This window comes from Parasteatoda tepidariorum, chromosome 10, assembly GCF_043381705.1.
Source record: "Parasteatoda tepidariorum isolate YZ-2023 chromosome 10, CAS_Ptep_4.0, whole genome shotgun sequence".
In the NCBI taxonomy this organism is placed as follows: Eukaryota; Metazoa; Arthropoda; class Arachnida; order Araneae; family Theridiidae; genus Parasteatoda; species Parasteatoda tepidariorum.
The window spans coordinates 41,672,757-41,699,420 of NC_092213.1; the positions used below are offsets into that span (position 1 = coordinate 41,672,757).

At 28.9% G+C, this 26,664-nt stretch overlaps 1 protein-coding gene across 2 annotated transcripts; it reads right to left on the reverse strand.

The window, feature by feature from the left end:
* Positions 1 to 744: 744 nt before the first annotated feature.
* Positions 745 to 26,512, reverse strand: LOC107437705 (uncharacterized). Of its 2 annotated transcripts, none has more exons than XM_016049789.3 (4): positions 26,328 to 26,512; positions 7,862 to 8,053; positions 5,913 to 6,407; positions 745 to 4,591 (listed from the first exon to the last, which is right to left on the reverse strand). In XM_016049789.3, exons 2-4 carry the CDS (start codon positions 7,974 to 7,976, stop codon positions 4,398 to 4,400), a joined length of 804 nt encoding a protein of 267 aa, XP_015905275.1. In that variant the 5' UTR covers positions 7,977 to 8,053; positions 26,328 to 26,512; the 3' UTR covers positions 745 to 4,397. The 2 variants fall into 2 exon arrangements, with proteins under 2 accessions (XP_015905275.1, XP_071042494.1); XM_071186393.1 differs by lacking the exon at positions 26,328 to 26,512 and adding an exon at positions 16,724 to 16,838.
* Positions 26,513 to 26,664: the final 152 nt, after the last annotated feature.

Below are 26,664 nucleotides of genomic sequence, written 5' to 3' on the forward strand. Positions count from 1 at the left end.
TTCACTATTTTGGATTTTTTTTTTCAGAGTTGACCATCAAAATTGATCTTTTTGACAAAAATAAAATAAAAATTTAGCAAGTAAATCCAACTTTTTACGTAAAAATTTGTCCCCAAATTTGAATATTTCATTTCTTTTCATTGCCAACTTTTGACTTGGAAAAAAAAGGTATTAGATTGCAAAATAATTCTGCAATTCTAACTTTTATACAAAAATATGTCCTCAAATTTGCATGTCCTCATTATAAAAATGTTGAGCCCTAAGGATATTTTAATCACAATTGTTTACTAATTATTTTTTTTAAAAATATATTTCATTCTATATTACTTTGTGACAATGTTTTTTTTTTAATTGTCTTTCATGTAGACCTCAGATTTGAAAGAAGTTTTAATTTGTGCATGAAAAACAAGGTATGAGAATGCAAAATAATACAAAAGACAAATTCAAACTTTTATGCAAAAATATGTCTCCGAATTTTCAAATTCCCACTATAAACAATTTGAAAGCCATTGAACATTTTACACTTCTCACTTGCATGGCAAAAGATTTTCTAGATCGAATTTCATTTTATACCATTTTGTGAAAGTGTTTTTTTTTATTTTTAGTTGTCTTATGCAATCACCCAACCATAGTGAAGCATCTAGCCCCATTTTTAGGGCTCTGTCAGTTATACATGTAAAACTCTGTCTTAAAAGAAAGAACCGTCAATTTGTCCGTGAAAAGAAAAAGCACAAGGATGCAAAATGCATGTTCGCAACCATGAAATATTTTATTGGTTGTGATGGGTGAGAAAATTAAATATTTAGCAAAATGCTGATAAAACATGATAACAATGACAAAAAATTAAAAACTGTGCTGGATGCAGTACACTCTTATGAAATATAAAATAAAATGTTACCACTTATAAATATTTCATGACTTAAAAATATATTATTCTATTTACAAATCATTTATAATTTAAAATTCAGCCAATATGCAACGCAAATAAACTACATAAAAGTTCAATAAATAGAAATTCACATTACAAATTATAATAAGTAATAACATAATAAGCAAAAGTTTTGTAAAACAATTTTTAAGGTAGAATTGCAACAATTTTTCAAGCTTCCAAGAAAATAAATTATGTGATATAATTGAACAGACAACATAATGCTACTTCATCTTTTCAATCAGTTAATGAATTATTATTTGGTTTCTCAACATTTTGCTATCCATGTAGGCTTTATATTTTTTAAATGATGCGCACTCATAAACAATTCAAGCAGCTCATTCTTTTTTTAATACCTTCACTGGGCTGCTTTTATTTTTAACTTTGTCTTAATATAAAATTAATACTGAAGGGCACAGCATTGATTAGCATTGCATATTACATAGGGGAGGCCTTAAGCCATGTTTAAAATCAACAAAACTAAGTTAAATTATTTTACTTCTTTAGTGAAGTATTTTATTCAGTATTTCCCTTATTTTCAGCTTTACCTCACATATGATTTAGTGAACAAACATATTGAAAGAAATATTTAGCTAAATTCAGAAAATGAGCTTTAGGTTGGAGTAACTGTTAAAAAGAAAAAATTCAAATGAAAATTTACCCTATTTAAATTGATCCAGCTTTACAAAAGTAGACTACATGATAATTTACAAATAACTGTTATAAATTTACTGCCTGTTTTTTTTTAATTCCTTTTAATTTGTTTTATTTATTCACTGTAATTTACAAACGTCGATCAATATTTATAGTATAAACATAAAACTTTTCTACAGTTTTCCATATTTAAAACTTAATTTCTGAACTGAAATTCAGCGACCTGGTGATATGAAGATTAGATTGTGAGATTATCCTTTGATTATCATAATGCATTTGAACAGGAAATTTTAAAATATACCACTGCAAATCTTACATAGATCAACAATTCACTGATGTTTTTTTTCCCCCATTCAGTCCTCAAATGAATTAGACATTTGATTGAATTAAATTGACTGAAGTTGAGAAACCAAATTAGACATATAAAAAGAATTATAGCATTTTACATTAAATATCATCACATAAAAGACATCAGAACAACAAAAGAAAAACATAGATCAGTATTTTGTTAAATATTTGTGGCAGTACAAAGCTTATGGTACAAACAAGTTATTGTTGCTAACTAAACAACTATTCACTAAACAATCAAATTATTATTTTTATATACATTGCTGGTGCTTTCTGCATGATGGTTCACCATCTTCTAACATTTGTTGCAGACTTTCTAGATTTTGCAAGCGTTAAATTATTTCCAGAACTTTTTAGAAATTGTTCATTCATTTTTAAACTGACTTATAAAAGTTTTGGTAAAGTTTCGGCAAATATGATAAATACTTAGCAGAGCATTCTTTTAATTACAGATTTCTGTTGAATCAAACGATGCTCTTTTATATATCACTATTTCATAATATGGGTATAATAAATTACAACGCAAGTGAGATCGTCATTTATTAGTCAACAAAAGCTCAAATTCTGAATTTATTTTTAATTTTTCCCTTAACTAACTAGAGAACGTTTAATATATATCGTGTTAGGGATATTCAAGCTACAAGAATACGACATGTTATTTTAAGTAATTTATAATAACTCTTGATTTTAAAAAAGCTCAAGGAATTATTTTAAACTCTGTCATTTCACACAATAAAATAGATAAGTTATTACATAATAAAATAATGTCATTTAATTGAACTTTTGTGTCATTAAAGATTATGACTAGTGGATAAAATGATTTGCATTTATTATAAAAGAAGTGAAAGTTAAATATTTGACTATATTATAGTTTAATGCCCTTCTTAAAATAGCCCTAAACGATTTTTACTATTTACATTCTATAACTCAATGGTTATTTTTACGTAGTGATTTTTTTCCCCTTTGATCTTTCTCTTGTAAGAACTTTTTCCCTATATGGGAAGCTTCATGCAATTTTTATAAAATTTTACTCTCTGTACGGCATAATTCAACAATTCTTTTATGCAGTGATTTATAAAAATGGCGATCATCCGTTTCAAAATGACATATTGAAATAAATTTAACAGTTCCGAACTTGCATAAAATTTTATTTACGATTTTTATTTAAAAATTTTTCACTTTGCTTATTATCATATTCTCTATAATTAGCGATCACTATAATATTTGCATTTTTCAAATCAGTAAGAGTAATACCCAGACAGCAGTGTAAGGTTGATTTTAATGTCAGCAACAACCTTTACCACAAAACTCAAGGTTTATAAATGATAAGCAAATGAACCATGCAAGCTTGAAACAATGTTAAACTATGCTAATGTACTCTCTGAGGTTCGCATGAGGCTAGTATTTACAACCCTTTTATATCGAGATTGAATCTGCCTTTACAAAACAAGGGTAGAAAAACCTCCTGAAATCGAGGATGAATCGTCATTTGCAAATGAAGAATAGATAGCGTTCTCAAACCAAAGATTAATCCACCTTCTCATGGTTTATTTTAGACCATCACTGAGACAAGGTTTTATATACTTTCTGTAACTTTTTTAAAAGTGAAGGTTGGTCTGATCATTAAGTTTTCAACACCAACAAAATGTTGCATTTGAGAACCTAAACAAAGATAGAATGAAAAAAAAGGGCCAATCAAGGTTTATAGTAAAAGCTAAAAAATATTTTTTTGTAAGTTTTTTGCATGCTTATTTATTCAATATTTAAGGAAACAAGCTTGGCATAATAATATTTCTACTAAGCGTAAAAAAGGATTAATTAGCCTTTCTATGCTAACCAAATGAAACTAAAACGTTTATCATAAGTTCGCCTGCTATCTGGGTAAGAGTACTTAAGCTTTGCTTCTATTTCCAAATTTAATTAATTAAACAATTTAACAATCTCAGAAATAAATTTTTAACAAATGTTAATTTTTTATTAATCATTTCATAATCAACGATATAATTTATTAATGAATTATGATAGAGTTTCTATAACAAATAGAGATTGTCTGAATAATTTTAGAACGACAGAATTTTAGATATGTCTAGTTGAGTGACAAGTTTACAAAATGTACTTCCATTTAGTACTTTTTATGGTAATATAAACTAAAATACGTAGCTCTCTATTTGGATTGAAAGCGTAAAGATAAATTTTAAGTTGCAATTAAAAAAAAACTAAAACTTTAAAGTGTATAAATATTTTAATTAAAAACATAAAATATTTCGATTTAAAATTATACTTAAACATTTCAAATAAATATATTTGCTATAAGACAATTTAAAACAATAATATGTAACGCAAATAAAAGTATTATAAGAGTAAATTTTTTCCTTACTCAATTATACTTTTTAAGCCGAGAGAAAAAGGTGGACATACAAGCCAGAAAAAAGGGGTTATTTCAAAATTAGAGAGAATTAATACTCATTTAATAACATTTGCGATTGTTATTCGCTCCGGAATGATTTCGCTGCAAGTCTTTTCGCCTGTTCGTTTTAGCGCTTGTGCAATAAATATAGTTTTTATTTTGTCTGTTGAGCTGTGATCTAGTGACGTGTTTTTTCAAGGCGATCTCTTTGGCTTTTTGGGATGGCTGGATCTCTTTGATTTGTTGCAGTAGATCTGTAAATAGAATTAAAAAACATATATATATATATATATATATATATATATTAACAGGATGCGTCTATAAATAATAAAACACTAAGATTTTTTAGCTGTGGCGTATATTTATTGAATTCGTCTAAAAAGGAGTTCAAATAAAATAAGCTCATTAGAAGTCACAAATTAATCATAAAGCTAGGAAGAAACAAAAACGGGCTGATGCCCAGTGGTTAAAGGACCCCGGAACGAAGGGTCCGGGGTTCGATCCTCGACTTCACAAGACCCACCGAGTATATGTAGTATACGTGCTTGTAAAATCTGTGGAATCGAAAGTCCTGTGGTCGGTTGCTAATCAGTACCATGCGTACAAGGATTTGGATAAAATCTCCTTCCCCTTCAAATCTATGTCTAAATTGAATAAGCGGTTACTCAAATATATAAAAGTGGTGCTGCCATCTATCCTCGGGGTTCTGAATCAAGACGTACTTTCACCCTTGGGATGCTCTCTTGTAAACGAAATGCGCACCTTACTGACTTAATTTGTAAAAGACCAATGGCTGGCAAGTCTGGCTTGTCCAAGTGTCGTTACAAACGACAACTGAAGCAAAAACACCATGGATACTTTTGGAGTCACTAGTACGGAAGGCAGCTTAGGAAAAAAAGAATAAAACTTAAATAATCACCTTTCCACTTCTCGATGTGATTTTCACCTGCAATCAAACATGTTTTGAAATTTTCAGTTCTGGATTCTGCAGTGGTAATTTGTAAGATTTCGATAGCGTTTTTGTTTTACACTAGTTCAATAATTATTCGCTGCCCCCTCGTGTGTAGACTTTGTTTTACTTCATTTTTGCCAAGTATTCTAAAAATGTATGTTAAGAATGACCACTACAGAAAATCCTGAATTGGTGTTCAGTAAAATGTCTTCAAATATTTTGTTATCATTTGATTTTTAATAGACATTATTGTGTATTTGGTTAATCATACTAGGAATCTGCAAACCTGCTATGGAAACAAAATCAAGCTGAAAATTAGTGAGCTCGGTCAAAAACATTAGAATGGTGAAAAAGTGTTGCGCAACTGCTGCCTTTGGGTCAAGATATAACTCCCCCATAAGTATTAGCTCTTTTAGTATAAAAATGAAGGGAAAAAAATATGCAAAAAATACGAATGCGTAGTGCAATGGTTAAGACGTTCGCTTTATAGCTAGTAGGTTATAGGCTCTATCTTTGAGGAAGACAGATTTTATTTCTTTTTTATTTAATATGAAAAATATTTTCTATTGCAATTCTTAATTTCTATTTTTTTTGTTGAAATTTGAAAAAGAAAAGAAAATTACCTGTTTTAGAAGAAGCTACTGGTGGACGATGATTGATGTAGGTAGGTGTTTGAACAGGATTGCAGGTAAGTTCAGGATTGGTATTTGATTTCTTTGAATTCTCTTGACGATAAGCTCTCAATTTTTTCAATATCTTAACAGCCGCTGTTTTGTCCAAAGAATCCTTCCAAGAGTATTCATAACCAGGGTATGTTATCATCAACTGACAACATTTATTTTGCGGAAGATAGGGATAGACGTAAGTGTTTTCATTGGCGAGCAAATCACTCGCACATTGAGCAGAGTTGTATTGCAATATCATACTGCCCCTCATAATGTCCTCGGGGATTAGAGACGAACGAGGAATATTGTCTAGTGATACTTGTGCGTCCAGAGAGTCATTATACTCCAGTTCGTCAACAGTCATCAATATTGGCAAGCATGCTAAGATGTCGTCCTCATCAATTTCAGATTCAGTATCACTTTCGAAATCTAAATCACTTTCGTCAAGTTTATCTGGAAAAGAAATGTATAAATTAGAACGATGCTTTTGATTTAAAAATTTTTTTATTTGTTTTCCTTAGCTTTGCGTTATGCAGGTTAATTTTACTCTAAAATGATAAAGCTAGATGTATCAGGAATTATGTTTTGTTATAAAGTGTGTCCTGGGATTTTATAAGCCGGGCACGGCTTGAAACCAAATCAATTATAACACCTTTCCATAAAATGTAGCATCTATTTTTCATTAATGTATCATCATTTATGATGCATTTGATAAATAAATGTTATTTTCCATCATTTTCGTATTACTACCGAATCGCATCGTCCACAGTGCTGACATATTCCCAGCGTTATACTCATCATAGGTCAAAACTTCCTTTCCGTCGGGCTAATCATAATAAGTTTTCATAATTTAAATTTTAGTGTAACGCACGACCTCCACACTAGACGGTTTCTGCCAGTGCTTGATTCAAAAGTTTCCTTGCCTTAGATTCAGAATTACAAGGACTTGAACATTGATTGTCGCAAAGCCTATATGGATCGACTGTTAAGCGATTGTTTTAAACTAAACAAAAATAAAATTATGAATATGGTAGATTTCTCCTCTTAATGACCTACATTTTTGCAATGTCTGTTGAATGGTGAAAGTGGTTGCCTTTTCGATCAACCATCCAAATGTAAACGTTTTGTTTGGATTTCAACGTTAGTTTAAATAAATCACTTGCAGCATTTCTTCGCATTTACCGTTAGTCTCATTCCTCTGTTCTCTCATTGGATCCACAACACTTTTTTTTAAATGCAATTCAGATCAGGAACAAAATTTTTCAATTATATGATATAAAAACCAACATGTTTAATTATATATAAATACAGCAATTAATTAACTTTAAAAAAGATTAAAAAAATTATTCTAATTTAGAAGTTTATGTAGATATATTTTGAGTTTATATACAAACATATCCAGAATAATAGATTAAGCTAGCTGTGGCCTGGGTCACCTTTGGAGATAATCTCGTTAAATCCGCAACATTACAAAAGAAAAAACTGAAGATTCCTACATACATGTACTAATACGAGATGTAATGCGATAGTGTACAGAATTGACGTCACGTGCGCGTAATCTTAGGCTGCTGGAATCAAAGCGATTGGTTATATGTATTATACTGCGGACAGTAAAGAAAGAATTACGTGATAGTGTATATTTACATTTGAGCTAGTTAACTTTAATCATTGATATAATTTGTAATAACCAAATGTTTTAAAAAAATTTTATGAAAAAAAAGTGATGAAATTATAATGTAAAAAAGAAGTTGAACAATTTTTCTTCCTTTTCTTCTGACGTAAATTAAACACTTTTTAAATTCTAAAAATAATTACTTAAATGCGTCACTATTTATGAAAAATTTTACATTTATGAAACAAAAAAACACTAATTTAATGAGAAGTGAATCAATTTATTTTATACTCACTAGGCATATTGACGACTAGCCAATCATTTACTTCTTGAGTTTCACATTCCAGGGTTTCTTGAGGTGGATCGCTAAGGATCCCTCCCAAAATATATCCAGCAATGGCTCGCAGCATACTTAACAAAGCAACTTTTTCACTCTCTTACTAATTTAAATAGAAGAAGTTTTGAAGGCTATTTTTTAAAGCTGATCCTACAATTAAAAAAAATATATATATTAAATATTATAACGCAGATACATACTACACTAAACATCAATATCATTCAACAAACGAAAGAGCGTCGCTAAATTCTGAAATTGCACGCGATCTATTTACTGTTTCCTATGCTGTTAGCAATATTTATTTTACTCGAATATTTTCTTCATCTTAGTTTTGTTTCAGTTTGCTTATGTCGGAAAGGGGTAGAAATTTCGAATGAACGTAAGATGGGAAAAAAGTTTGCTTGAATCATTTAAGAATTGCAATTATTTGTATTGGCAGCATATACAAAGCACCTGTAAAAACTGGAACACTCTAGCTAGTCATAAAGTCATCGAAATTTCGATTGACAATAAGTTCAATTTGGTGACATAAATTGTGCTTGTAAGATTTAGGATACGATTGCAACATATATTTTCATCCAGTACAGAACTCCAATAGAGTTTTGAGCACTTTAGTTAGTCAGAACTTTAACTGAGTATGAATTTCCTATGGCGATTCTAAATGAGATTCGAGCAATCTACTTAATCGGAAACTGTTCTGAATTTTGATCGAAGATAAATACTGTTTGGCGATAAATTGATGCCAATTTGGTTGTAGCAGTCAGAAGACAATTGATTGTCAACAGACAGAAAATTACAGAATTAGAAATTAGAGTGATTTGGCTAATTCGAAAGCGATCGAAATTTCAATTGCATTGCCTCATAGACATGAAAGCGAAATAACGAAAACGTAGAAAAATATTTAAAACTATATTTTTTAAAATATTTTCTTCAATGCAAATATAAATAAGTAAATAGCACAATATTAACTGAAGCTGACATATTTATTGGTTGCGTGATCACCATAAATCAGTATTTTTTAGACGATGAATCATTTAATCAGGTTTGACGAATCATTCATTTAGGCAAGACACGCAATATCAAATTTAACACACCTGAATAATTTTTAATTCGCTAACAGTTAAGTAAGAAAATTATTTTTAATGTTTCTTTCAATATTTTAGTAACTTTTTGTATTTCCTTTGTAAAAATTGAATCATTAAAATTATCCTGTCTGATTTTATTTTAGCTCTTACAATTTTCGAATTTATGAGAGCACATATATTAATTCTGTTTGCTTATGATATATGTAGTTATATTTTGTCATAGTCGCTTATGTCAGTATTATCTACTGACAAAAAGGGCTGGGTCATCGTAGCCGCGTGTCCTATCTTTGGTAAAAATTAATAGTATTCTTCGAAGAAAATAAATTGTTAATTTTTCGTTGAACAAAATGTGCATGTGAAGTACAATTATGCCCCATCGTTGGTTTTCCTGTAAGTGAAATCTTTGTTGGGGACACTTGGGAACATTTTGAGAACGAATTTTGTTATTATTTTTGGGTAATTCCTTATGATTTACAAAAATTGCATAAAATATTTTTTTTAGTTAACTAAATTTTTAAATTATATGCTAAATTTCACGTGCAAAAGTTTTGGTTCTTCTTTAAACTTTTGCTTACGGTATACCATGTCGCACCATCACAAGTGGTCCACATGTTGTACCAGCCGTAAGAAAAAGGTGAAGAATTTTTTTTTTATAAGTTTATGGTTTCGTAGTATTGTAATCTATAGATAAACTTATATCATGATTGTCCCCCAACCCAAATGAATAGAAATCTCTATAAGTTCCCCTCAATATTTTATACAAATAAAGAAGATTTTCAAGTATCAACATTGATTTAAATTCATCAAAGTTAAAAAGAAGAAAGCAATAAAAATAAATAATATATAAATAGATAATAATTACTTACAGATATAAGAAATTTTTTCTTTATGTTTGAAATTTAGAAAGCTTTTGTGACTGTCTCTTTTAATTTTGTCAGTCACAGAAATTAAAACTTTACGAACTTACTTATACCTTATAATACGAAATATTAGGCAATAATGAACAGGAATTAGTAATAATTAAATACGAACTATTAAGAATACGAGTAATAATAAGAATACAATAAGAGATTATAAAAATGCGAAATAATAAGAAAATTATAAATAATAAGAACATAATAAGTAATAATAAAAACACAGAATAAACAAAAATAAAATAAGTAATAATTTTGAATTTAGCTGTTTAATTTTAAATGTGAAATCTCCATGCATGTCCGCCACATGAACAAAGCTTCTAATTCTAATAGGCAAGTTTGTTTAATTTTAAGTTTAAATCATATTTTTAAAAATGCCATTTAAATTTCTTAGTATATTTCAATATTCAAGAGGAGTTTAGGTTGAGGTTTAAATGAATTTAAAAATTTTGACAATGGTAAACTCAACACAAAGTTCTTGATATTTAGAACTCTCACTTACAATAATTGAAACGTAATTTATTGAAATAGGAACCACTACACAAACCACATCCGTAAGTGTGGGCTGTGATGATAGGCGTAGGAAATTGTGTAACAATAAAATATTCCAATATAATTTTTAAAAAAAATAATCTTAACACACACATTATTATAGTTTTAAATTTTCAGACAAACATAGAAGTTGAAATTCGGCAAAACTGTTGTATTTTTATTAATTAATAATTGCGCAGCAGGGTGTACTTGGTGTATAAATTAAAGTATTAATAAAAGTTTAAGTTTTTTTATTCTTCTATTTATGATTGAAGAAGAAAAGAAAACCGCGCCTTTCGTGCGAACAACAAATCCTTGGCATGAAGCCAGAGATCGATATTCGTTTTACTTAGTCAAGCATTCTTACGCTTTTCATGAAGACAAGTTCTGGGATGAGCTAACTCATTTGACAAACTATTTCTGAAATATCACAATTAAGGAGAGAAAAAACTTAGTTTATTTGCTACACAATTTAATAATAAACATAAAAATGTGATGGTGTAGTATTTTTCGCCATTTAGTAAAACATGCATTCTTAAATAAGTCACAATTTGCATTGTACTAAATGTATTGTACTAACACAAATTAGAAAAAAGTTTGATTATCATACAATTATATGAGCCGTTATTTTTGTTAACTCGGTATAAGTCCATGAAGAGGAGTTTAGGTTGAGGAATATTTTTAACACTATAATTTGATGAAACTTAAAAATGAAACAATAATTATCAAAATCGTAAAAAAATAGTAAACGACTAACTTGTTCCAAATAGTACTATTTCACTTTCAAAAAAATGACAGCTAATATGCAAAATGTTTAGTATCGTATACTACTAATATATTTTTTTAGAATCGTCTTCAAAAGTGAACTAAAATACACAAATTAAAGATAATTGGTTAATACTTAAATGAGTAAAAAAATGATGCCGCATCGTTATAGAGAAATTCGGATTCACAACATAAAATATAAGGAAGTAAATAAGAATATAAAGAAGAGTTGAAAGATGTTTATAAGAAACATCTTGTAAATTTCTCCAGCAATCAAACTGGTTTTTATGTTTCTGATTCCCCCTTCGTCATTGGAGGATTAAAAGATTTCTAGAAGTTTTTTCCTTCCTCATTTAAATATTGTGACATTTACTGTATGCACTTCTTTTTATTTTATTTCTGACAAGAATTTTGAAAGTATATATTAAGGGTTGTGATTAATGAATACTCTGTGATTAAAAAGTTTAGAGTTTAAGTTCCTGAATGTGTATTTGGAGAGGAGAAATAGATCGTTATTTATTTATTATCAGCAGAAACATGTCAATTTTTACATTTTTGAAATTCGGTTAATTAAAAAAAATCCACTTTACGAACTAGGATATTAAATAATGATTTTAATAATAAATAACGGTCGGAGCAATTGAAATTATGATTAGTGGGGGATTATTTTGCCACTTTATTTTTCTCCTTATGCATAAAAGTTTAACATAATTTCGATAGATAAAAAAGAAAATATTACCTATCTTATAATTGATTTTTTGCAATAATGGCAACTTTAGAGCAATAATAAAATTGCTTCAACTTTGAAAACAGATGTATAACAGCAACCATTTTCTCTCCATTTGTTTTTTTTTCTATGATGACGTAAGTATAATTTAATGCCGAAGCAAAAACAGAAATCGTTTGACATTTATAAATGAACAAAAAATATTTAAGCAACGCCACCTGTGTTAGTTCAAGACCCACCGATTTTCGTAGAATTCTAAAGATAGTTCTCAAATCGCCCCAGTAATCTAGTAGGCCTTTACTTGGTACCCATTTCAACTGTTATGCAAAATTTCACTTGGGAAATCTTTGACTTCTTTCCAACATGTAGAAATTCTCAATTAAACTGACTCCGCGCTGTCTAACAGAGAATTCTGGCAGTAGTTTTTTTAATTCATTTATTGATAGAATGCTGCTTAGAACAGTGATTCGGATTTTTTCGTGGCCAAGGTCGTGTTTTAGGTAGGTTAATTTTAGACGCTAGGTGTTCTTTAGAGCACCTTATCCAACTGAAGAGCAAGGTGAACTTATAGAAGGACATTTATACGAGCTAATGTCTATTTGCTACAGTTGCTCAGGTCCGTAACTAAAAATAATCATCAGCTGTAAGAAAGAGCACTTGACACATTTAAAGCTTTATTTCACAATTTGTTTGGCAACAGCAAAATGCAATTAAGAAAGAATTGCTTTTTTTCACCGAGAGACTTGTTTTTTGGAAGTTAGCGTTTGTTTTTGAAGTTTTAAGACATACAGAGTGTTTTCAACGTATAAAACATTTTAAAACTACTTTTTTAAACATATCATTTGCATTAGCATCGAACTCTTTTATTGATCAGCGGAAAAAAAGAGCTTATTTAAAGCTTTATTTCGCATTGTTTTAGACAACAGCAATATGCTATAAGAAAGATTGCTTTTTTCTCCTCTTTTTTTGGGAAGGACAGCGGCCAAAATTGAGTTAGTTTTATCTCTCGGTATTGACATTTGAATTCATTTAGGCTTTGAAAAAAAAATGAAACACAATAGTCCCTCTAAAATATATAGTGCAATCCATCTATGCATACATAATAAACTTATTGCTGTAAAACTAAAATTCAGATTTATATTTCAACAACATTATTTACTTTAATATATTTTTTTAATTTGATGAAAATGAAACATTTTCTAAAAAAATAAGTACACTTCTGAAAAATTAAATAATTTTTTAAGAAGATAATCTATACAAAAGTCATTTCATAAGTTAACTAATTTAATATTTATGTTGTGAAACAATTATGAATCGAACATTTTTTCTGCGTAGATTTTGTCTTAAAATTTCAGATTTAAAACCGAAAAGAGATTAACACTCAGAAAGTTTAAAGAAGTTTGAAATACAAAAAATCAAAATATTGTCATTGTGTATAAACATAAAATTGAATTATAGAAAAAAGAAAGTTGGTAAGATATACATAATTGCAATTTTTAACCATATTTTTTTAAAATATATATAATAAAAATTATTAATAAATCTTTCCGAAAACCAAAGAAAATTTTTACCAGTTTATGCCCAATTAGTTATAAGTTGAATCAAATACTGTTAATTTTTAAATATAAAACACACATTTTTAATTTAACTGGTGTTTTCATTACTAATTTTTCTTTAGTATTTTTAATTTACTTTAAAAAAATAAAGCTTGAGTAATAGCTTTGTAAACATTATATTCTTTCATTCCTTGAAGCAATATTTTCATTTCAACACCAGTCTCTCTTTTAACAATCACCTTCATTCTCTTTTCAACAACCACCATCATTATCATTTATTCTAACTCGAAGGAAGGAAAAAAAACGTCTACATTTCCTAATGATCTGTGAATAGTAAATGCTTACGTCACAGCTGGAATCAAGTGTAAGGTTTAGTTATAGTAAGGATTAGTTAAACATAAACAAAAATTTTAAAAAAAAATCATCATAGTAAAGAGTTATTAAATGTTAGCGATAAAAACGCTCTGGGTATGTAACTTCAAAATGTTAAAAAAAATTGAACAGTTAAATTTTGAAATTCGAGTATCGTTTTGAAGTAGGAAATAAAAACTTTAAGACTAAAAAAAAAAATAGCTGTTTATATTTATATGCAAGTTATTTTATTTTATCACTGGTATTGAACAGCCAATCCAAATCTGATTTATTGTTATCAGTGCTCGACTTCGTTGCTATGTAATTCTGAACTCAACTCAGAAGACAATGTAACACTTGAAACAAACATTTTTTTATTTTATAACCGTCATTAAACAGCCGATCCAATTCTGAGTTTACGACTATCAATGCGTAGCACCGTAGCCTTGTAATTTTAAATCTAATCTAAGAGGAAAGGGAACTCCTGGATCAACCATTGAGAAAAACTAGGCTTCTTGGAGGTTTTTTGATGGAACTAGCCCACATTTGCGTTATATAAAGAGGAAAACCACGAAACTCTCCCATGATTAGCCCATGATCCGTCTACCACTAAGAATATTTTATGTCAGTACTGTGGTCGGTGCGAGCCGGAAGCAGAATTCATATCGACCAGCCAACTCTGGGATTGAACCTGGGTTACCTCATTGGGAGGCGAGTGCTTTATCCCTAGAGACACCGTGGCTAAGGGAAACCTTGACATGCGTTACATGGAGAGAAAAATCTCCCACGGTCATCCTGACATTGAGAGGACTCCAGCACATGATCCGTCTACCACAAAGGATATTTTTCGACTGTAGTGTGATCATTGCGAACCGCTGTTAACAGTAGACGAATTGCCCAGCTTTCACCAGAATTCAAATTATCGCCATTTAGAGGATAATATTGATGTTTGTATTCTATTTTATTGTTCCCATTACTGTCACTAAAAAATAAAAAGGTTTATTTTTCAAAACAAGGAAAAATTCGAAGATAGAGGGTGGAAATAATCATCATCATCATAGTTGGCCAGACGATGTGAACCAATGACCCAATGTGAGCCAATGCCTTCCTCTGAAGATTTCTCCACGGCGACTTCCGATTTATCTTTGATCTCCAATTTTTTTCATTAATTGCGAGAAAATAAGACTCCACTGAGTCAGCCCATCTCAACCGCGGCCTTCCTCGCTTTCTTTTTCCAGTGGGTCTAAAAAGCAATATCTTTTTTATTGTGTTGTCGTCACTCATTCGAATCACGTGAGCTATCCAATTCATTCTATTTATTTCTATGTATTTAATAATATCAGGTTGTTTATAAATCTTGTACAGTTCAAAGTTAAATCTCCTTCTCCAGTTATTGTTTTCATTTACACCACCAAGTTCACCCCGTAAAATCTTTCTCTCAAAAATTGCGATACAATTATCCTCCAGTTTTGTCATTGCCCAAGCTTCAGAGGCGTAGGGTGGAAATAAAAGGATATAAAAAAGAAGAATTATACCAATTAAACGACCAATGGATTCCTTTTAATTAGATGATTTTTAAACCATTTCAATAATTGAGGTGTGTATAATTGTTACATCTTAGGTAGGAAATAATTTAAGGATATTTTTCTCCAGTTTATTATACAATCATCAATTTCATCAAAGCGTTGTTGTTATTGCTACCGGAAGTCCCGTATTTACACAGCTTTTCAAAACTTGGTCTTACCTATTGTTCTACGAATGCAGCTTTCATTCAGTCAATATGAAAAAGAGGAAAACGTTAAGTTTTTTTTACGACACATAACTTTATGAATAAATTTATTTTATCTTGTTAATAAGTAAAAGAAATTCAAGGAGTCTAAAAATAGCCAAATTAAATAACTTAGAAATAATAAAGAATAAATAACATTTTTATTACTTTTCAATCGTATCCATTTTTTTTTTAAATTAACATTCATAGCGAAGTATATACACAACAATTCTAAAAAAAAATTAATTATTCATTCTCTTGTTCCAAAAAATTACTGCGAACTTAGTTACGAGCAACTATATGGGATAATTAGAAAATTTTGTTACTGGTCAGTGGTAGCATTTTTAACAGTGGTCATTTTTTCAAACATTAAAAGTTTAAAATAACTATAAAAAAAAAAAAAACTGTTGATATAATTAATGTAAAGCGTTTCATTTGAAGCATTTTTCAAAAGATGGTAAACATTACACTATTCATTTCTAAAACGAAGAAAAATTTTAAGAAAATAAATAAAGTAGTTTTCAAAATATTATAAATATCACTCATAATAATTCCTTATATATTGAAATAATAAGAATAAAATGTAAATGGGGTGCATTTTTGACGAAAAAAAAGGGGCGATCGGGTAACGATTAGCAAACAACTTTTTAATCGCCATTTGTCGTATTTAGTCGTCCTGTGGCTAGTAGTGACTGTTATTTTTGCCATATGCAACAATCAGAGCCGTGGTGGGTTAGGGGATAGAGTGCTCGCCTTAAAATGAGGTGAACTTGGTTCAAATCCCAACGATGGCTGGTAGCTACGAATTCCGCCAGGCTCGCAACAACCAAAGTACTGGCATAAAATATCCTCAGTGGCAGACGGACCATGGGTAAGAGTCCCCTTGCCATCAGGCTAACCGCGGGAGGTTTACGTGTTTTTTTTTCAAGCAGCGCAAATGCGGGTTAGTTCCATCAAAAAGTTCTCTACGAAGGAAAATGTCTCCCAATACTTGAACCAGGAGTTCCCTTGTCTTCTGGATTGGGTTCAAAATTACAAGGCTACGGAGTTGAACATTGATAGTCGTAAACTCAGAATTGTGTCGGTTATAAAATAAAATAAATTACTACAACCAAATACCTACCTTACAATCGCGATTACAGGAGGGCGGGATAGTATATATTTGAACAGTTCAAAATTAACCACGAATTGCCATGAAAAATATTCATTTGGAAAGGTTAAAAATAAATAAGCGAGGTACAAAAATATGATATCACGCATTCCACATGCACCCATATTTATCTACGAATTTCAAAAACAAATTTATTTGTTTTCGAATCATAAAATCAACAATACAGATTTACAAACAAAAGATAAAACTGATATAAATTGGTTTCGATTTGTTCGAACTCAGCTTTTACAATTCATGCAAAGACTAAATATAGATAAAAAAATATCACGATGTAATCCTACGCATCAATTGCCCAATAATCACGTTTTGCGCACGTTCTATTTTCGTCATATTTCATCCATTATCTGGCTGAATAGAGCAAATAAGATGAGCAGAGTTTATTTTGAGGACAAAAGTGGCACTTCCTTGTTGAGATCGGTGCTTTTTTTGTGGCATCTAAAAAACGTCACTCTCCGATAAAAGTAAAACAAAAACAGCTGCATAATATCGAGTTTTTAATCTCTCAAGAATATTTTTGAAAAATATTTTTTTCTTCCCATCACTAGAACACGCGCTCTAAATATGATTGAATTTTGGCCGAAAAAGCAAAACATAAAATCGAATACAAATGTGCTCGACTAAAAAACTTCATTCGCTTAAAAAAATATGATACCATTCGTGTGTGGCAAGTCTCGAAAATGGGCGTCTAATTTTGAGGGCTTGAAGCATGTGATTTCCAATTTGTATATTTTTGAATGAAGATGTTAATCAAGTAATGTCTTACCGTAGTAAAAATTGTTGTACCACAAATTATATGGGTTTTCACCCAAAAATGACAACAAAAAAAAATTTTTTTTTTTAGCATAAACTCAAAAACTAATGATCTCATCAGTAAAATTCTCGCATCAAAATGTTGTCCAAGGAATTTTTTTAAAAGTCTGTTAAAATTTCATTTATTAATTATTTTTAGGAATTAATTAATATATTTATTTAAATTTTTTAACAGCTTTAGAATGGCAAGTGGATAGAAAAGAGAAAACAAGGAAAGGTCTTGAGGACACCCAAAGTTGTGGAACCTCGCATTTATCAAACGATTATAATGAAACGGGAAAAAGAAATCAATAACGAATTTTTTTTAGTATAATTGACACTTTATTTTTATTTACATCAAAGTACAGCAATAAAAATATAGGAAGAAAGGAGGCAAAAATAGATTCATTCTTAGGTTGTGTGTGGGGAAATGGTTTATCAAAATTTGTAATAATTAAAGCAGTTTAGGGTTTGTCTGTTTTTAATTTAAAATATGATAAATGCTGTGGTGGGCGTTTCTCTTAATAGAATTTTTTTATTAAATAGCACTCTCTAATTCAAATAATATATAATTCTTTTTTTTTTAAAAAAATACCTCTCTCTCGTTCGGTTCTAAAATAGTTTTTTGAAAGCTGTCGTCGAATGAAATAATGCTTTTTTGCAAATAATGTGCTATTTCATCAATTCTATGAGTTTGCAATAGCCAATCTTTAGCCAGTGCCGTCTATTATTGTTTTGAAAATGGCACAAAACGCAAATATGGAGGAAAGTCGCAGTTTAGGAAAAAGGTAAAAAAAAAAAAAAAAAAAAAAAAAAAAAAAAAAAAAAAAAAAAAAAAAAAAAAAAGAAACTTTTATAGGCCAATTTTTTCATAATTAAAAACTTACTCCAATGTTGCATTTTATGGGCTAATAAAAATTTTTATCGATAATATTCATATACAGTCGAACTCGTTTATAACGAGCACAAAGGGACCGTAACATGTACTCGTTAAATCCGAGTGCTCGTAATAAACGGGTTCTTAAGGCAGACGTGCAACCAGAAGAGAAGGGGGGGGGGCTTGGGAGGTCAAATTATTGAGTCAATTTAATTAATACTTACTTACTTTAATTACATTAATTTAATTAAATACTTATCTTAATTTAGTGACAACTAACTCCACCCCAAGCCAGCAAAAAATTTCTAGTTGCGCTACAGTCTTAGAGGAAAGGAAACATAAACGGAAAGAAAAATAAAGGAAAAGATTCTTACCAAAACATTTATTTTTTTCATTAATCTACATATTTAAAATAGTTTGTCAGCTTACTTTCATTTGTTTGTCAGCATACTTTCATTACTATCATTTTGAAAAAAAGATGAGAAAAAAGATGCCAGACAGAAAAATATTGCTCGCTAAAACCGGGTCTTGCTCGTTAAAAGCGACTTCTGTTCCATAGACTTAACATTGATCCAACCAAATATTCTCGTTTCCCTCGGTAAATCCGAGTTCTCGTTAAATCCGAGCTCGTTATAAACGAGTTCGACTGTAATTAATTTCAATTAAGTAATTTGCAAATATGGTTGCACTAAGTGTGATAAAAACACTANGGATTCAAATGAAACACCATGAACTTATTTCTCTGAAAGCAAGACAAGTGTTGAAAACCCCTAACATTGCGTCCATGGCTCATTACCCCGCTCTCTGCTATAAGGTTAATTGAATTTCTGACAATGCCATTTAATTATTTTTCGTGTTATATCTATGTCAAGTCTATAATGGTTTTAAATATTACACCCATGTAATTAATGTAACCTATGTAGTTCTTGTTAAAAAGTAAACAAAAAAAACTTTTTTGAATTATTTGTTGTTGAAATTGAGACATTTTCGATTAGCAATTGAGTATAATATAAAATGGTAATAAAAAAGGCTCATATGAAATGGAAAGGTTAAGAAACAAGTTGTGATAATGAACGTCTGACAAGTATAAGCAAATCGAAAAGATTGATTATTGAATTGAAAAAAAATTGAAAAACGTTTTAATAACTGCTCAAACACATCCTAATAGAACATTAATTATTTAAATAAATAGTTTGGGAGTCAAAATTAATAATTCGTTTATAGCATTTGAACAATCATTTCAAGTATTTAACTGTAATACGTATATATATTTTTAATATGTATTAAGAGCTTGAAAGTTAAATGTGAAAATTAATGATAAATTATTTTAATTTAGTTATTAAATTTAAATAATTGCTTAGAAGTTACTGCGCTTTACGAAAGCAATAAGCATATAATAGCTGTAAGACAAATTTTTGATTTTACTAATTGTTCATTGGTTTGTAATTAAATAATTTTAAACTGCTAACATATTTAAAATCCAGTGCTTTTAGTAAATGTAAGCATACTTTCCATATAATAAAATGGTTATTAAACCCTAGGGAGAAAAAATTTTAAAATTCAATTTTTTTTTTTATTTCTTTATAATTTAATTATTTAACTCATTAATAAAGCAAAATGGAAAATCAAACTTTCGTCTAATAATAAGTAGAAATAAGAAATAACGTTTGAAATACTCATTTCGTGTATTGATGGATTCAACAAACCATTAATACATTTCGTATTTAATATTAGGTGGACCGGAAAGTAATCTCATTTCGGCGCATTAAATATTCGTTAGTCTTAAAAACCAATTCATTTTGTCGATTCACTTTCGATCCGGCATTGAAAGGTTGTTGCTAACGAAGGAGAATATATTATTGATTAAGAATAATATCTTGATAACAAATATCAAATGCCCCGAAACGACATTACTTTCCGATCCACCTAACAAATCGAATAAAAGCAAGGTGGTAGATCGAATAGTGATAGAATAAAATTACAAATTAAAGCGAATATGAATATTTTTTTCCCTTCGATTCTCTTAGCTTTTTGCAACTACCTCTTATCTGCAATAATCATTTAACCCTTAAATGTGTTTCCACTGCCTTATCACTACTTCTGCAAAGAAAACAGTTTTACACAGTATTTGGGAGAAGATAAGAAAGTGGAGCAAAAAATTGGGATCGTCTTGGAAAAAAAAATTTCACCTATGAAAATTGAAAATTATTTTTAGTAAATAGAATTTTAAATTATAAACAGCATGAAAAGTATTAAATTATTCTTTGTAAATTTTACTCGTTTAAAATACATGTCTAATTAACTGTTGAGAAATTAAAAATTTATATTTAGGCACTCGTATCGAGTTTCAGTTTTTCGAAACGTGACTGAAAAAATAGTTTTATTTCTTTATCATCATAGATTTTTATAGGTAATTTAAGAATCAAGAAACTGACAGGAAATGTAAGTTAAGCAATGCAATTGTATACTTGTTCTTTTTTCTAGCTAATGGAAAAATTCTAAATGGGGAGAGAAAAAAAAAAACGAAAATAAATTGTATAAAATAATTCTCAGACGATTTTAATGTAGATTTAAACGTGCAAATTTTTGATGTACGTTTAGTTTTCAAAAAAAAAAAAATCCAAAACATTTTTCTATTTTAAAAAGCATATAAAAAATAAGAAAACAATTAAAGATTTTGCACTTCATTTACCTCAAATAAAAATATGCTGGTATGCTTACTATTTGTATATGATATAATTTTTAAAAATGACTTAAAACGGGTTGGGAAAATTTTTAAAATCCAGTTATTATTTATTAGTAAAACAAAATTTGCCTCTGCTTAAAATTAAAAATTATTTTATTTATCGTTATAATACTTAAATACTATTGGCAATGTTTCTTATACCACGATTTTATTTTGTTAAAATTTGTGCTAATTTAAAATAGTCAACTTTGATGATATTATTTTAAAATTATACCGTAATAATTTTGAAAAACATTTTGTCCCCTTTATCTTTCTTCGTATGGTGCATAGTTAAGCAAAGGTTATTTTTGTTATTTTAATTTTAATTTTTAATTGTTGTTTTTTTACTTCATTTGTAAGTCAGCAAATATTTCTTTCCCTTTTGCCCCTTCTATTATTGTGCATATTTAAACACACTATTTTTTATAACATTTTTAGCAGTTGATTTTTAATTCGCGTTTAAATTCAATTTAGTTTCAATAGGGGGGGGCGCTTTTTTGGCGTTAAAATATTCTAGAGTGTAGAGCAGTGTGGTACGCGTACCCCCAGGGCACGGAGACAGTTTAACGGGGGTACGCGTTCTTATGCGAAATATCTTGCAACAAACGAAAATTTCAGATCTTTTCTTTTAAAAAACAAAGCTAGCCATGAAAATTTACGATCACTTATTTTTCTATTGGTTATTTTTCGCAGAGTTAACATTCAATTATTAGTGGTATCAACAGTTACAACACACAATTTTAACTTTTGTGCTATTTTTTTATCACAGCAAAAACAATATCATATTTAGAAAGGGTACACAAAAGTCATAAGTTAGGGAAACACTGGTGTAGATGATTCAAATAAAAAAGGAATAGAAAGAAAGAAAAGCCTTTCAAAATAGATTTATTAGTTATTAATAAAAACAATGCTAAAAATTGACTATTTTAATATGGCTACTACAGGCATTAAACGATGTCTACTAAAATGATTTTTTTGATGAACCGCAGTCAATCATCAATTTTTCAACCATGAAAATAAATAAAATAACACCATTTAGTAGAACCTGGATGACCGAACGTGACTGTATAATACTAATGAGTCACACTAACTTTCTTGACGGTGCATAAATGGTTTAATAAAAAAAACAGTAAAAAAAAGAAGAAGAAAAACTCTGGGATGAAAAAAGAAAAAGCAGTGAGTGAGATGGTTAAAAACCATCTTGCGTCAATTGTTGAGAGGGTAAAAATGGGTGAGAAATGAAAATAAAACATGGAAGGATGTCAATTACTCACATTCCTTCCACGTTTCCTAAGAATACAATTGGCTATCTTAATCTGGTCTTTGCGCAACACTTGGCCCTTACCTAATGAAAGGGATTCAGAAGGTAAAGAAGGCAGGAAAAAGAAAAAGTGAATGCACAATTTTCTAAACAAATAAGTGGCTGACATTGAAGGACATTTTGGCGTCTGTTCATTTTCTGTTGTGGATACAAACCAAACCACGGAAGATTTAAATCAATCCAGATGTTATTGATTTGACGTCAGCCTTCTTTTTTTTTATTTCCTTCACAGCACGTTAATGAAAACAAATTGGACGGATTGAAATAGAAGCATCATTCTCGAAGAATGAAAATGATAGATATAATTTGAAATAGCGATTTTTATTTCTTGAAAACAATGAACAAAAACAATATTCTTCGAATGATATTTCATTTATGCTAATGGGCTTCACTTTATCTATAATCTAGCATGAATATTCTTGATTATTTGTTTGTTGCTTGAAGCATTTACTTAAATCTGTTCTTTTTGTCTGCTTTTCAGTTCCTGAATATTGTTCGAGACCTAAAACTTGCCATTTCAGCTTATGAATATTGTCAAGGCCTAAAACGTTTCTTCACTTAGCTCTCTCTTATTGTTTTACTGAAATGTTGCCAAAGAAAGTTGTACTTGACAGAGTTAAAAAGAAAAAAAATTTAAATCTTTACACAAAAATAAATGAGAAAGTATATAAATACGCAATAATAAACATACAAAAAAATTTTTTAAAAAATAGAGGAAAATCTAAATGCGTTTTATAAAAGATATAAGTTAGGAAATAAAACTTTTTTTTTTTGATGAGGGAGAAATGAACAGTATAAATGTATATTAAAAAAAATCAATTTCATCATTCATCTTAAACAGTTGTTCCTGGATTACCCAGTTTCCGTGGTAACAATCTACTCCAAACATAGCATAGCGTTATGCACTATACATACTAATACGTAGAACAGTAAGCTTTTGTGACCTAATTCAAATTATGTGAATACGCATTGTTCTCTTTGTACTCTTAAAGAGATTATTCTATGAAATTATTAAGAAGACCCAAATTAACACTAAATTGCGTTTACAAAAAAGAGAAAAGAAAAAAACGCTTTTTGCCTCTTTCTTATTTTCTTTGCCTTTTTTAACTCAATAATCAGCCGTTTTCCGAACAAAAGTATATTTAATAATACTATTACTGTGCTGGAATACAACTGCTTCGTCGTATTTTTTATAATTGGGTGCCCCAAAACAATTTTTCACTTTAAGCCATGATTACAAAATCATTTATATTATGAATTGAGTGCTTCTTAGCTTCTAATAATAAGTTATATTTAGGATATTTTAGATAAAAGAATATTTATTCTGAAATTACGAAGAAAAAACATATTTTATATAAATTTAATTAATAATGCAAGTTTGTTCCGACTGTTATCAAGTAATAATATAATTGTTTACAATTTAGCTTATATAGTATTAGAACAATGAATTTTAAAAAAAATGATAATCACTGCATATTTTTTGAAATTTTATTCAATGAATTACAAGCTGCTTTTAACACTGTAAAAAATAATAAACAATTAAAGGCATTAATTTCTTTAAAAGTTTAAAATTTATAAAATATATATATATCAGCGTTTTTTAATAAAAAACATCATAATTTCTATTTTAAGAATATGTTGTTTCTTTCTGTGTGTTGTTATCTAGTAGACCATCTATAGGAAATAGCTGTAACTTGTTGAAATACCTTTCTTTAAACAATACTAAGTAACAATTTAGGGTAAAATGTCCCTTTTGCAAAGATTGTTGTTTGACACTTTTGTGATATTGTCCCAACCCCTTTAAGAGCATTTATTATAAGGTAAGAAAGCTAGTTAATGCTGAGCAGAAAAATTACGACTCTTTACCCTCTCTTGGGTGCTCCGTTGCACCATTGCTGTTTATGGACAAAATTATTTGATACCAGTTTTTAAAAAAATCGTACTTAAAGTAGTTAATGCACCAAGGACCTGATGCATATTGGTTTAAATTTTCAGGTTGCTCCCATAAGTTTGTTCGGAGAACCGCTTTTTGAACTGCATGGTGCCCTATGCTTCCCCATCTCTTTCACTCGACAGAAAGTACTAATAAATGCATTTATAAATAATTTTATTCTTGGAATTAAAGCCGTTTATTAAGATTTCATTCGTTTTTACAGTAAAAATGAATACCCACAAGTGAATAAAGTTTTGAATCATGCAAACAAAACAATGGAGATAAACAATAATTTAAAATAATTTATACAACCCCATTGGAAAAGGGTTAAGAAGAACGTTGCAAGTTTAGTAACCCCAATCCATTCAACGGACTGGAACGGTTTTATTCCCTGTACTTCCACAGTCCCTTTCTGCACGCGTGAAAGCTTACTGCGAGAAAAAAAAAGAAAACTCATAAAAAAATTAATGCCATTGAGTTAATAGAAAGGGGTTGTTTACAAAATAAAAAGTTGTATCTTTAGGCTAGTTTTTAATTTGCACTTTTCAAAACAATTAAAAATTCTTTATAAACTCTAGTGAGTATTTCATTATTTTTTACTAAATTGAGGAATTAATCTCTCATTTTACGATGCATAATGTCGAATAGAGCGTTTAATTAAGTTATACTTTCTATACATCTTATAAAAATCAGAGATTTTATTTATTCTAATTTATTTATATTACAGAAAATTAACTACTTTGCGTTATAAGCATATTTTGTGTGGGGCTAAATTGTTACGGAAAATGTTCCATCGATTTTTAAAATTCTGAATTAGATCCGTAATAAATTTCTAAATTCTAACAATGAGTTTTTACGTCTTCTATACGAGTGAATTGTTATTTAATATTTATAGTGATAGTTACGCCACAGTATAAAGTCTAAAAGTGTTAAAAACTCCTGATACAGCATGATAAACAAAAACTTTTTCAATTTTTTACCGATCCCTTAAAGTAATGGTTGTTTGTGTTACTAAGGCTAGATGATGGTCTGTGGGCACTGGAAAAAATCATTATAAGTTTTTTTGTTTTTTTTTTCTCCTTCTATTTGTGCTCAACTCTCTCTAATGAAATTTTGTAGAGAAATGTCCTTTCACTTGTAAAATTTAATTAAAATTAGTTTGTGAAAAATAATATCTTTTTTAAAGAAAAAAAAATTAAGTTTAACGAATTTTGAAAAAATAGACAACTATTTTAAACTCATCGAGGAAATATTAATAAGCGATATAAAATTTGCGCTGGTTTATTTTTGAGTTTTTATTTATTTATTTTAATTGCTTACTACGATATTCATTTCAAAAGTCAATTTAAATTGACTTAATTTACATTGAAAATCGAACAGTAATTAAAAAACAAGTAAATATTTTCCTTGTTAAATTCTAAGGTTTCAAAAACTTAGTTTTTTTTTTTTTTTTTTTTTTTGCAATTTTTATTACTATTTTCTAATGCTCAATGACATTAGAAAATTCGTAATTTAAGATAAAGAAATTCAAGCTAGTTTTCAGAAACATAAAATTTTATGCACGAATCTTAAAGTTAATTTTTATAAATATTAAATTTTACTGAAAAAAAGTTTTAACAAAAAATTTAAATTTTGTGTTTGAAATATTAACTATATATTAATTAAATACATAAGATAAATTTATTTGGAAATCATGATATATATATATTAAAAATGGAAAACTATTTAAAGCATGTAAATTAAAAAATATAGCATTAAAGAAATATCAAATTTAAATTCATTCAATTAATAACGATTAAAGGTTTTATTTATTGATTCCTAAATTGTTGATATTTTCACAAGGGCATAAGGTTAAATGAAATAATTATAATAGAAATTAATATTAAATTGTGAAATTAGATCAAAACTTACTTTATAAATGATCAGGGTTGTTCTTGATATTTTAATTTAAAGAAAGAATCAAATTATTTCAATTATAATATTTTTGATGCCAGCGTTTTTTTCCCCAATATACCTATCAAGAGCCCTCTCAGCTGAGCGACACAGAATCCAAACCAAAACTCCAAGCTTTCTGTTTCTGTTTACATCGGGAAAATGACGTCAGAACTGTCAAACTTGGCGATCTCCCATTGGCTGGTTAAGCTTCCAAAAAAATTTGATTTCGAAATATTGAAAAAAAATTTATGTGCCATAAAATAACTAAACAACACTGAAATAATATGTTTCTTCCATTAAAATTTAAAAGTAA